We start from the raw sequence: 14,541 nt of genomic DNA, 5'->3' as shown, positions 1-14,541 counted from the left end.
TGAGCTTGTTCTTACTGCCAAGTTCTTTGTAAATTTGACTCAAGTTTGTAATCCCTGAAATTACACCACATAGACTATTAACCTGTGAAACTTCATTTCATTTTCAGCTTCCCTTTCTGGATGATTTACTTTTTTTGTCAGTCAGTGTATGTTGATGTCATTTGTCCATTAGTCAGTACTGTAACATTATAATCAGGGCTCAGCATAAAACAAACAAACACACACACACACACACACACACACACACACACACACGCACACACACGCGCGCGCACACACACACACACACACACACACACACACACACACACACACACACACACACACACCTACACCTACCTCTGTAGGTCCATATTGTGCTGGTACTGCATCTTGGATCAGCACTGGCTGTGTGCCATGAGTGGCTCTGTCTCCCCATTATTTTTTCTTCCATATACACTGTTGGTCATTAAAGTTGCAACAGCATGAAAGTGTCATGTAACAAACATCAAAGTATCATGACATGTAGTATATGTTTGCATAGGCAAATGATTAGCATTTCAGTGCAAGCACTTGAAGAAGATAGGTGTAAAGCCATATACACCCTGTATGTAAGAAAAGATTACTCAGTGAGTTTCTCATTCAGGTATCACATTTGAACGTCAGTTTTTTATGCCTTGTGTCAGAATTTGACAGTGGCGGGATCATGGCCTTTGAGAACTGCAGTTTATCGTTCCACAGTATTGCCACTTGCATTCATTAGTATCCCATGACCAATGTGCAAATATATAATCAGTGGCTTCAGGAGGGCCATACTCAGTGCTATACTAGATTTCTGTGGCCCCACATGACTAAAATCTGAGAGCACAGATATATTTTTCACTCTGCTGTCTAGGATCATACAGTCACATTGGATGCCTTGAGTTGGGAAATATACTTCTTTGCAGCAAGAAAACTATCAAAATGTTTCAGTGCAGTGACATTGGGGGAATCGTGGGCTCTCAGCGTGACGATCATTGTTGCCGCTTCCCTTGATGCCCTAGCAGAGAGAGGCATACTGACAGTGGTGCTCTCAAAGACAACACTGGACACAAGAGTCACACTTTGTTTTCTTTTCAGATGTGTCTTGTTTCTATGTATATCATTATGATGGACTTTACCCGTGTGTGGAGTCTCTCAGGAGATGAACTCTGCCATATTGCATTCGTTGTTTCCATGCAGACCCAGTAACTGGTTGTATGGGATGCAACTGGATACACAGCATGATAATCCTGGTTTACATAGTGGGTAATATGGATAGAAGGCTTTTCATTAACCCTCAAGCAGACACGTCAATTCCCATAACACGAGTGGGCACATAACGTATTTTGTACACGTGTAAAGAATAGTTGTCGTTATGTTACCGAAGTAAACATTTGTGAGCTAAATCATTGTTTAATTAAGCAATAGTAAAATAAACTTTCATGATATTACTTTGTTACCATGTAGAAGTGTTGTCCCATAGTAATTACCCTCTTGAAGCATTAAACAGCACAGTTGCATCAGACCCTGGCTGACTGCTTATTCAATTGCTAGTAGTCTGTGCTTCATTGAGGAATTGTGCTGCTAGCTTAGAATCTGAGTAAATTTCTTGTATGGATCATAACTTTATTTTATGTTACTGCTGCTCTATTGGACATATGACAGTTCAACTTATCACTGTTTTAGCTGAAGAAATAATGAAGGAATAGCTGTGGGATCACAGTTGTAAAACAATAATGGAATGGTTCAAGACAACATTATTTATGGTTGTCACACTTTATATGTAGGCGCTCTCTCTCAAGGTTTAATGATGTGTAAAAGCCCGTGGCTAGACCCTATCTTCAAGGTCTCCATGACATTATCTTTCAACGATGTAATACAAAACTGCATGTTATCCACATATCCTGACCTAACTCAATACAGAGTGTGTTCTACTGCTGCATTTATCAGCACATTCTCGAGATCTCTCATCCTTTGAAAGCATCACTGTCACAGATTGCCGAGAGACTGCGGTGCCACTTCTCATGAGGCACTAGGATCGATGAACTTTGACAAAGAGTTGAGGCTGCATGGAATGACGGTCAATTCCCAGCAGGGTTAGAGCCATTGTTGCTGCTAGAGACGGCAGCTCTGTGTACTAAATTTCACACTCTGTATGCTGCAAAATCACCTAGAAATTCTTTCTGCTACACTGTATAAGCTCAGTATATACAGTTTTGTCATTTTCACTCCTTCCTGGTGTTGCAGTTATAATGCCAGCACTGCAGATTAACAAGAGAGATGGAAGGGGTTGAGGATGAAGAAGAAGAGGTTTGTGATTTGTTATGGGATTGTGTAGTCAAAGAAACTGTGTCAAAGAGGGCAAAAAAAAGGGAAGAAGTAGCACATTGTGGAGTGGATCACTCTGAAAATTTTGAGAACTTCAGGAGTTCAAATTAATACAGGGGGTAGAGAATATCAAAACAAATTTATTTAATTATGGTACGTATGGTCCCTGGCAGCAGTTTCTTATGCCAGGGACAATTTACACAGAAGGCAGTTTAGCATGCTAATTACAGCACTGCCATTTACAAGAACTGCTTAAATGCGTGACCATTGGCCTGTATGTGCACAGTACATCGTTGGACCATTGACTGTTGTGTCCCTTCAAAGATTCCTGGCATTTCTGCAATGGTACCAGCAGCAATGGCAATTCTAGTGACAAGGTCTTCTTCTGTTTCCACAATGGTTTCATACACCAGCTGCTTGTTATGCCCCCTGAGGAATAAAGCCAGACACATGAGGGCAGGTGATGGGAGTGGCCAGGCCACAGGGCCACCTAGACCGATCAGTCAATTCCCAAATGTGACTCTCAGATGATTCCTCACAGCAATGCTGCAATGGGCTGGCACGCTGTCATGCTGGAAGTACATAATTTGTCTAACATTCAGAGGTACATTGCCCAGCGGTTCTGGCAACACATTCCATGAAGACGTGATATCTTTCTCTATTGAGGCAGAATGGAAGAAAGTATGATCCACTCAATCAACTTATCACTTACGAAGTGTATTCGCAGTTGCAAATATGAACCACCTCCAGCTTTATAATGGAATAATGACAATTAAAATTTGTGTCGGACCGGGACTCAAACCCAGATTTCCTGCATTATGCAAGCTGTCACCTTAACTGCTTCGGCTATCCGAGCGCAACTCGTAGCCAAACCCAAACTTCCATATGTCATTGTCCATGTGTCGAACCTGTGTCTCATATGTCCCATTAATGTTATTCTTGTACAGGGGAGACATTTTATTTGTAGGTTGTAGGCCTGGTATCAACTGATAAATGTAAAATTGTGGTGCTTGTTTTGTGAAGAAGTATGATACAATGTTCCTTCAGACATGAATGTGTGTCCCAAGGAACATTGCATCATACTGCATCCTACCAGAGGCACTGCATTGTCATATCACTTAGAATTCCAGCTCACACATTAACTCCACATTGCTGTTGATGAGCATGAGGTCAAGTACCTCGCGGATTCACATGTGCCCAAACATGCAAATTGTGAATATTTGAATGTCGGTAAACATTTTCACTCAACTACACCATCACAACATCTTATCAGCACCAGTAATACAATGTTCCCTAACATCACAAGCTGACTTCCTGTATTAATTTGAATGAATAGTTAAAAATCACAACACCAAAAAATGATTAATGTAGATGTGTTTCGTTTTCTCTTGGGCCCACAGCATGGTAGATGTCTTGTAATGACATAAATTAAAGAAAATAATGTACCAGAATGCTGCTATAATTGTCAACTGCTCAATGTTTAACATTAGCAATAGGTTTATTTCAGCATTATCACCATCTTCAGGCTATCTGCAACCAAATACACTTTGTTAAATGCTGTAACATTATAATTAAGAACATTTTGTTTTACTATGTGCTAGTACTTACTTCCATATTGCAGTGTGGCACTGTCGCTATCTTATAATATTACTGGTGCATAAAATTGTTTCTAACTTCAACCAAGTTTTTAAATATTTATCTTAATCTCTCCTAACTGCTGTTGTTCGCAGGTGTAAGCTAGGTCTCTTATCTCATGCATATACTGTTGTGGTGTTGACAGCTACCATTGACAGCTAACATTTTCATTGCATTCTACAACCATTTAAAAACAGAAAATCATGGAGCTGATCACGTAACAAATGCAATGAAAATCTTACATATAACACTGAAGGGGCTTAAAATGAAGAAATTGAAATCTATATGCACTCACGGACAGACCCTGATAAAATATCAAATGAACAAATGGACCTAAAACATAAAATGTTTCTAGAAAATTTTATCAGAATCATACAGATTGATTCGGGTTAGTTGTAACAAAATAAGAAACACAGATATATACACCCACTACAAAAACATAACAAAACCATGCCATAGATAATTATGATACTTAGACAAATGAATAAAGAAATTGTAACCACACAGCATTACTAAATTAGCCATCAATCATAGCTGTCAAAACCATAACAGTATATACAAGCAATAAATGGCCTCACTTACATTTGTGAACAACAGCAGTTAATAGAGATTAAGATAAATACTTAAAAACTTGGCTGCAGTTGGAAACGATCTATGCAACATTGAGATGCAATATCATAATAAGTACTAGCACACAGTAAAACAAAAGTGTTACTAGTTATAATGTTACAACTTTTAACAAAGTGTATGTGGTTGTTGATAGACTGAAGCTGGTGATAATGCCGAAATCAGCCTGTTGTTAATGTAAATCATCTAGCTATTAACAGTTACATAAGCATTCTGGCACATTATCATCTTTAATTAATGCAGAGTAATGAAATTTTAAGAATACATTTCACTATGTAATATATTCAAGTAATTAACATTGCAAGATCACAGGTTAATGTAAGCATGAGATAATCCATTGTAAATGTGAAATTCTGGTACATTAATAACTCTTGTAACTGCCAGAATGTTGAATGCAAGCATACAAACATTGTGTTGTACAGATGCTGGATGTGAAGTGGATCCCATGCCTGTTGCACTTGATTAGTCAATACAGGAATGGTTAATGCTGTTTGTGGATGACGCTGCAGTTGTTGTACGATGATGTCCCATATGTGCTCAATTGGAGACAGATCTGGTGATAAAGCAGGCCAAGGCAACATGCTGACACTTTGTAGATCATGTTGGGTTACAACAGTGATATGTAAGTGAGGATTATCCTGTTGGAAAACAGGAATGGCAGCTCAACAGATACAATCACCAGATTGACATACAAATTTGTTATCAGGGTGCATGGAATAACCATGGAGTGCAACTACTATAATACAGAATCGCTCCTCAGGCATTAACACCATGTGTAGGTCTACTGTGTCCAGCACACAGACAGGTTGGTTGTAGGCCCTCAGCTGGATTCCTTCTAACCAATACCAGCTTTCTTCAGAAATCACAACAGACCTTCACCCTGCTTAACACCACTGAAGTCTCAAGTGTGAGTGGTTTGAGGTCAGTGGAATTCATGCTACAGAGCGCACGGCTTGTAGCTATCCCAGAAGTGACTGATTTGTAACAGTTCTTTGTGTCAATGTAGTGGCAGCTGCTGCTCGAATTGCTGCTACAGATGGAGTACAATGTGCCAGAGCCATATGCTGGACACGATGGTCTTTTCTCTCAGTAGTGACACATGGCCATCCGGGGTCCAGTCTTCTTGCATCCATACAGTCTTGTGACCACCACTGCCAGCAATCATGCACAGTGGCTACTTTCTTGCCAAGTCTTTCTGCAGTATCACAGAAGGAGCACGCAACTTCTCATAGCCCTATTACATGACCTCGTTCAGACTCAGTGAGGTGGAAATAATTGCATCTTTGTCACCTTAAAGTCATTCTTGACTAACATCACCTCATCATGTGCAATCTCAAATGTTACTAATGCTCAGCATGTATTTAAAGCAAACCTGGTTTGCATTCTGATAATGGCAGTACTAGCACCACTCCTATATGACTGGTGCGAAATTTGAATAGACATCATTGTTCAGATGCAGAAACATGCCTAAAGTCAATTCTCATCAGGCACATTTTCTCTGGTATTTCAGCATGTATTTGCAATTTTGATTTTGCAACATATAGATGGAGTCAGTCTGAACAAATGCTGCTCATCACATCTTTCACATGACCCCCCAATGTTGATAGAAAGTGTTGGTTTATTTCCCATTATGAACAAAATAACTTTTAAATTGGTATTTTATGTGCCTATTTGACAGAGCAGTCCCAAATTAGTTCAGCACAATATTTTTTTTACCGATGTGTATTAATGGGGACAGTAAAATATGAGCAATAATGGGTACTCCAGCAGCAGCACAGCTCTGGTCCACGCTGATTGCTACTTCCGTGCAGAAGTGTGCTGTTTAGTCACTAATGGAGTACTGATTATTCTTTGTGTTTTACTATCCCTGTTAATACATAATGGTGAAACAAATATTGCACTAGGCTAATCTGATAGTGCTCTACTTAATGGGTACATAAAATTCCAATTTAAAAATCATTCTGTTTGTAACAGGGCTGCAAGGGAGGGGAAAAAAACCAATGTGCACTCCGTGTGCATACGAGGCTGTCATTCCAGATGTGGAAAGGGTCCTTCCGGATGCCATGAAGGGTACAAGGTGCACCCATCCGCAGGTGGTCGCTCATGTCGGCACCAACGATGTGTTTCGCTATGGATTGGAGGAAATCCTCTCTGGCTTCCGGCAGCTATCTGATTTGGTGAAGACTGCCAGTCTCGCTAGTGGGATGAAAGCAGAGCTCACCATCTGCAGCATCGTCGACAGGACTGACTGCGGACCTTTGGTACAGATTCGTGTGGAGGGTCTGAATCAGAGGCTGAGACGGTTCTGCAACCGTGTGGGCTGCAGATTCCTCAACTTGCGCCATAGGGTGGTGGGCTTTTGGGTTCTGCTGGATAGGTCAGGAGTCCACTACACACAGCAGGCAGCTACAGAAAGGGCAACAGCCTCAAAGGGTGCGGGGCAAAGTCAGGACATGCGGGGACCAAGCAGCAATTGGTATTGTAAATGTAAACTGTCGAAGCTGCGTCGGTAAAGTACTGGAACTTGAAGCGCTGATAGAAAGCACCGAAGCTGAAAGCGTTACAGGTATGGAAAGCTGGCTGAAGCCAGAGATAAATTATGCTGAAATTTTTACAAAGGCACAGACGGTGTTTAGATAGGATAGATTGCATGCAACCGGTGATGGCGTGTTTGTCGCTGTTTATAGTAGTTTATCTTGTAGTGAAATAGAAGTGGATAGTTCCTGTGAATTATTATGAGTGGAGGTTACAGTCAACAACCAAGCTAGGTTAATAATTGGCTCCTTTTACCGACCTCCCGACTTGGCAGCGTTAGTGGCAGAACATCTGAGAGAAAATCTGGAATACATTTCACATGAATTTCCGCAGCATGTTATAGTCTTAGGTGGATATTTCAGTTTACCAGATATAGACTGGGACACTCAGATGTTCAGGACAGGTGGTAGGGACAGTGCATCAAGTGACATTATACTGAGTGCACTATCCGAAAATTACCTTGAGCAATGAAACAGAGAACCGACTGATGGAGATTACATCTTGGACCTACTGATAACAAACAGACCCAAACTTTTCGACTCTGTAATCGCAGAACAGGGAATCGGTGATCGTAAGCATCGTAAGCCATTGCAGCATCCCTGAATATGGAAGTAAATAGGAATATAAAAAAAGGGAGGAAGGTTTATCTGTTTAGCAAGAGTAATAGAAGGCAGATTTCAGACTACCTAACAGACCAAAACGAAAATTTCTGTTCCGACACTGACAATGTTGAGTGTTTATGGAAAAAGTTCAAGGAAATCATAAAATGCATTTTAGACAGGTACTTGCCGAGTAAAACTGTGAGGGACGGGAAAAACCCACCATGGTTCAACAACAAAGTTAGGAAACTACTGCGAAAGCAAAGAGAGCTTCACTCCAAGTTTAAATGCAGCCAAAACCTCTCGGACAAACAGAAGCTAAACGGTGTCAAAGTTAGTGTAAGGAGGGCTATGTGTGAAGTGTTCAGTGAATTCAAAAGTAAAATTCAATGTACCGACTTGACAGAAAATCCTAGAAAGTTATGGTCTTACATTAAATCAGTAAGTGGCTCAAAACAGCATATCCAGACACTCCGGGATGATGATGGCATTGAAACAGAGGATGACATGCGTAAAGCTGAAATACTAAACACCTTTTTCCAAAGCTGTTTCACAGAGGAAGACCGCACTGCAGTTCCTTCTCTAAATCCTTGCATGAATGAAAAGATGGCTGACATCGAAGTAAGTGTCCAAGAAATAGAAAAGCAAGTGAAATCACTCAACAGAGGAAAGTGCACTGGACCTGACGGGATACCAATTTGATTCTACACAAAGTACGTGAAAGAACTTGCTGTCCTCGTAACAGCCATGTACCGCAAGTCTCTAGAGGAATGGAAGGTTCCAAATGATTGGAAAAGAGCACAGGTAGTTCCAGTTTTCAAGAACGGTCGTCGATCAGATGCGCAAAACTATAGGCCTATATCTCTGATATCGATATGTTGTAGAATTTTAGAACAGATTTTTTGCTTGCGTATCATGTCATTTCTGGAAACCCAGAATCTACTCTGTAGGAATCAACATGGATTCCGGAAACAGCGATTGTGAGAGACCCAACTCGCTTTATTTGTTCATGAGACGCAGAAAATATTAGATACAGGCTCCCAGGTAGATGCCATTCTCCTTGACTTCCGGAAGGCGTTCGATACAGTTCTGCACTGTTGCCTGATAAACAAAGTAAGAGCCTACGGAATATCAGACCAGCTGTGTGGCTGGATTGAAGAGTTTTTAGCAAACAGAACACAGCATGTTGTTCTCAATGGAGAGACGTCTACAGACGTTAAAGTAACCTTTGGCGTGCCACAGGGGCGTGTTATGGGACCATTGCTTTTCACAATATATATATAAATGACCTAGTAGATTAGTGTCAGAAGTTCCATGCAGCTTTTCGCGGATGATGCTGTAGTATACAGAGAAGTTGCGGCATTAAAAAATTGCAGCGAAATGCAAGAAGATCTGCAGCGGATAGGCACTTGGTGCAGGGAGTGGCAACTGACCCTCAACATAGACAAATGTAATGTATTGTGAATACATAGAAAGAAGGATCCTTTATTTTTTGATTATATGATAGCGGAACAAATACTGGTAGCAGTTACTTCTGTAAAATATCTGGGAGTAGGCAGATGGAAAGATTTGAAGTGGAATGGTCATATAAAATTAATTGTTGGTAAGGCGGGTGCCAGGTTGAGATTCATTGGGAGAGTCCTTGGAAAATGTAGTCCATCAACAAATGAGGTGGCTTACAAAACACACGTTCGACTTATACTTGAGTATTGCTCATCAGTGTGGGATCCGTACCAGGTCGGGTTGACAGAGGAGGTAGAGAAGATCCAAAGGCGAGCGGCACATTTCGTCACAGGGTTATTTGGTAAGCGTGATAGCATTAAGGAGATGTTTAGCAAACTCAAGTGGCAGACTCTGCAAGAGAGGCGCTCTGCATCGTGATGTAGCTTGCTGTCCAGGTTTCGAGAGGGTGCGTTTCTGGGTGAGGTATCGAATATGTTGCTTCCCCCTACTTATACAACCTGAGATCACGAATGTAAAATTAGAGAGATTCGAGCGCGCACGGAGGTTTTCCGGCAGTCGTTCTTCCCGCGAACCATACGCGAGTGGAACAGGAAAGGGAGGTAATGACAGTGGCCCATAAAGTGCCCTCCGCCACACACCGTTGGGTGGCTTGCGAACTGTAAATGTAGATGTAGATGTAGGAAACAAATCGGCACAGTCCATCAACACTGGGTGTTATGTGAAAGACATGATGAGCAGCATTTGTTTGGGCTGATACTAACTGTGTGTTGCAAAAACGAAATTACAAATATCTGGTGAAACATGAGAGAAAATGTGCCTGTTTACTCATTGGAGAGCCACCCAATATGATAGAGAGAGAGAGAGAGAGAGAGAGAGAGAGAGAGAGAGAGAGAGAGAGAAACAACAAGAATCATATTCACATTTGTGAATATGGTGAAACTCCAGCTGTGGTGACAATGTATTTCATATAGCTGACATCTGCAGCAGTGTCTGTTTCTTCAGACATGCATACATGTCTGAAGGACATTGCAGAGTACCTCGAACCAACAGAGGTGCAGCAATATAGCACTACAGAAGAGATGTACTGGCAGTACAGCTTCTTACATGCCACTCTTGAGTGGGCGTTATTACGTACACATACCATAGGGTGGATTGTGGAGTACAAATGTAGATACAGAGTATACAGACAGAACTAATAGCAATGAAAGATATCAACCTTGCGACAAATAGCAGTGGCTTTGAACAACTTTCTGTGATTTACATAATGATAATGTTTTAATGAACTCAATTAGTAAATGGTATAGTTATTTATTTGAGCATAAGTTTAAAATGGAATAATTCTCTTTCATTCAACAGTTGTAAATGGAACAGTGACAGTATTGTGATATAGTTCTTGGTATTAAAACTATTAGGATCAGATTTAAGAAAACCTTTTTTTCCAGATATTGGAATGAACTGTAAACTAGACTCATCATCTAGTAATGGTGAAACACGAGAACTGAATAAAAATGAAAACAAGAATGATCCAGGGGATAATCTGCATACCAGTAGTGAAAAACACAATATCTGCACATCTTCCCCAAGGGTAGCAAATTTTCATGAAAAGGTTTGTATTGATGTTCATTAAATTTGAAATAAATGTTATCACAAAAATAATGTTAGTGGTGCTTGTTTGCACTTTAAAGTACTTCTATGCTTATTCTGTAGTGTAATGTTTTAGTAGTATTTTTCGGAATCTCCCTTAAAAAGCTCATGTAGTTTGTTTTATGGAAAAGAATAAATTGTAATATGACAGCAGGCTTGATGTTTTAATGTATTTTGTAGAGGTGTATTTCCATATAGAACTGTGTTGTAATGTAGGACTGAATTTCACATGGGCTATACTGGTGTTTATGTAATTTGACTATACATAACTCTCGGGGTTCAATAATAAATGCTTCAACAAATGACATTTATTTAATGCAGTAATATTTCCAAAAGTTAAATTACCAACACACAACTTGAGCTTAAGACTATATACAGGGTGTATCAAGAAGAATCATAACTATTATGTTATTTGAGATATGTGCGTGAACAAAGTACTTTTGGAAAGAGCAAACTCTTTAAGTTTTACGTGGTTCCCACTAGGTAGCAGCTGTGTGCACCCACTTCATATCTAGTAAAAATGGTGTCGGGACAGCAGAAAGCATTCTGTGCAGTGCGGGTCAGTAATAACTGTTCAACGTGACTTTCATACTAGGTATGGTGTTGATCCTCCTGCAGCACAGAGAATTGGACATTATTTGTGTAAAGGGAAATCTCTGGGCCATCCCTGGATGTCTTGACACAGATGTTAAACGCATCAGCCATAATTTCACAAGGAGTCTGCAGAAATCCATTCGCCATGCAGCTCGACAGCTCAGCATGCCCCCGATGTCCATCTGGCATTTGTTGCTTTGACACTTGCACATGAAACCATACAAAATTCATCTACTGCAAGCTCTTTGTGAAGGTGACAAACAATAATGTGTAGAGTTCTGTAATTTCATTCATGGCAAGGTGGTGGATGATGGTTTTCTTCCATGCTTAGTGTTTAGTGATGAGACAACATTGCATTTAAATGGAAAGGTGAAATGTCATAATGTGAGAATATGGGGTACAGAACAACCATATGAAATTGTACAACATGAGAGAGACTCTTCAAAATTTAATGTGTTTTGTGAAATTTCAAGGGAAACACATATGGTCCATTTTTCTTTCCTGAGAACACTGCTATAGGAAGCACATATCTTGATATGCTTGAGAACTTTTTTTCACACAGTTGGAGGCTGATTCGAATGACTTCATTTACCAACAGGATGGGGAATGATCACACTGGCATCTAGAAGTGTGGGAATTTTTAAATCAAAGTAATGCTGAACGATGGATTGGTCACACTGGAACAAATGATTCAGCCTTACATTACTGGCCTCCAGGGCCACTGGATCTAGCTGAATGTGATTATTTCTTATGGGGGCATATAAAAGACTGTATTTGTGTGCCTCCATTACCAACAACAATGAATGAACCGAGACATCGCATAACAGCAGCAGTGGAAGCTGTAACTCAAGACATGCTTGCTGCAGTGTGAAAACAATTTGAATACTGCATTGACATATGCTGTGCATTCCAAGAGGGTCGTATTGAACACTTGTGTGTGTGTGGGGGGATGACTTTTTGAGCTTCCTGTTTGTCGAAAAACAAAATTCATTGTATAAGTTAATTAGTTTCAGAAATATAAGATGTGCCAAATCGGATGATTCTTTTTGTACACCCTGTATTAGTGAAAGGTGGAATTATCTGAGTAAACTATCTTAGCTTCTACTGGAAACTGAAGTTTCTTTGATGGGTGGTAAAACAGCTGCACTTCAGAAATGACTGATGGAAGTACAAAAACTAAAAATTGGAAAATGACTATTTGAGCCTCTCAAATGAAAGATTTTTTCTTTAGCAGATGGAAAAAAATAAAGATAGAAACTGATGTAGAAAGTGGAAGAGGTAGTAAAGAGAAGGAAGTTAGAATTACAGGCAGAGCAAAGAATAATTTGCGACTGCATTTTGTATGGAGCTAATAAAATATCTAGAAAAAGAAGTCACCAAAAGTCAGAAAATTATGATGTGATGGTGAACTAAGTCCTGTATTGAAATCTGTAAACAGCTTTTCCTCTTTCAAAACTGCCTCGTGAATTTCAGAATTCCACCAAGGTGTCTTCTTGTATGTTCTCTGACTAATCCTTCCACGCACTCCCTCTGGTGCTTCTAACTGTGTCCTCTTAGAGCTCCATTCTTTTTCTGCAGTTGGCAATTCCCACGTGGGGTTATGTTTCTTTATTTTCATATGCTATTGTTCGTTCATCTTTGCTTCTTGTATACTTCCATATTCTTATTCACCTTTCATGGTTTTCTGTTCTTGCAGGGATTCATTAGATAGTTGGCTGAAAATTTCTTCCGAGTGAATTACCAGCCCCAAGTAATGCTACACAAATATCCTTAAACCATGACACTGATGTAATCAGTAATCTTTGCAATATCTTTCCTTACAATTGTTAAAAAGAAAGTAAAGTTGTATGGCATGTATGGTAAGAGAAGGGAAAAGGTGAAACCTGATGCTTGCACATAGCCTCCTGCTCTTGAATAGCAACAAGGGGGACACTGGGCTTAAGTGTCTCCTCCTGATATCACCAGCAACAGTGTCACGTGACCCACTTCATAAGACACTACAGAGAGGTTTGAATTTAATCCAGGTCATTGATGCAAAGTTTGGCAATCAGAAAATTTACATCACCACCAGTTCTTCCTCACTCCATAAGACACTGCAGAGGGGTTTAAATTTTAACACTTTGACTCTTGCCTACTTAAACCGTGCAGTCTATTAGAATTCTGGTCTTTTTTTGGTTTTTCAGTGTATTTTTCATAAAAAGACTAGCCAACACATAACTGTGATACTAACCTGTTATGAAAGCCTGAAAGTTCTTCCCGTGGATAACATATTTTCAGCTTCTTTGAATGTTTAGTTCTTTTCATTATATTTCTAATGAATATGAGGTTTTTCAAGAAATATAAAAGTTTATCAAGGTCAAAATAATTTTTATTTACCTTTCTAATCAGCACATGGCAGTTCTACACTTGCTGCACCAGTATGTAATATGTTTTGTTGCAGCACTTCCTGTTTGCTCCTGTCCTTTCTGTGAACATGCTTTGCACATCCTCTGTATTCTAGTTTTGTCTGGTGAAGATGGATTTTTTCCAGGAAATGCGTTCCTGTGCATAGCCTGCTCAATTGACTCCTACCGGAACTTGTCTGTTAGCATCTTCACATGCAGGCAATTCTACACAAAATTCCGTGATGAATTCGGACTGAGGCAGATCCTCCTCCTCCTCTTTTTTTTCATGGAGAAAGTGTGCATTGACCAGATACATAAACAAACAATCAGATTCAAGTTTTCACCACCATTTCACTGCTGTGTGCTCAAAAGCTCCATATGTCATCCTCTGATCAAATAGACCAATGCTGACCTTTTTTTGTTGTATTCCATAACACAAGCTGGTTTCGTTCTTGTCTACATCTTCTATTTTTGTGAATTATCATTTCTGCTTGGTTTCTGGTACATCACATGTATATATACATATATATCTTTTCTTTCCAGCAATTAGCTAAAAGGATTCCATTCCTCTTGAATGTCTGTTCCCTCTTTCTACACTGGGTGATTTCAGAGCCCAAGGTAGTCCCATCCTAATCTTCATTGCAATTACAACAAGACCTGTCTTCACCTTTTCTAACATACTTTCCAGTGTAGAACTTGTGTAGGACTGGTTGGTTAATAATATATGCCTC

At 39.9% G+C, this 14,541-nt stretch overlaps 1 protein-coding gene across 1 annotated transcript in view; it reads left to right on the top strand.

Moving 5' to 3' along the window:
* The window catches only part of LOC126185073 (putative transcription factor capicua), a 316,920-nt gene that overhangs the window by 204,972 nt on the left and 97,407 nt on the right, over positions 1-14,541 (top strand). The window contains exon 17 of the mRNA XM_049927858.1: positions 10,631-10,794. Within this exon, the coding sequence (XP_049783815.1) occupies positions 10,631-10,794 (164 nt within the window). The remainder of the gene's footprint in view (positions 1-10,630; positions 10,795-14,541) is intronic.

This window comes from Schistocerca cancellata, chromosome 4, assembly GCF_023864275.1.
Source record: "Schistocerca cancellata isolate TAMUIC-IGC-003103 chromosome 4, iqSchCanc2.1, whole genome shotgun sequence".
NCBI classification, from domain to species: Eukaryota; Metazoa; Arthropoda; class Insecta; order Orthoptera; family Acrididae; genus Schistocerca; species Schistocerca cancellata.
The sequence above is the reverse complement of the archived record's forward strand: the minus strand, read 5'-3'. Positions and strand labels throughout refer to the sequence as shown.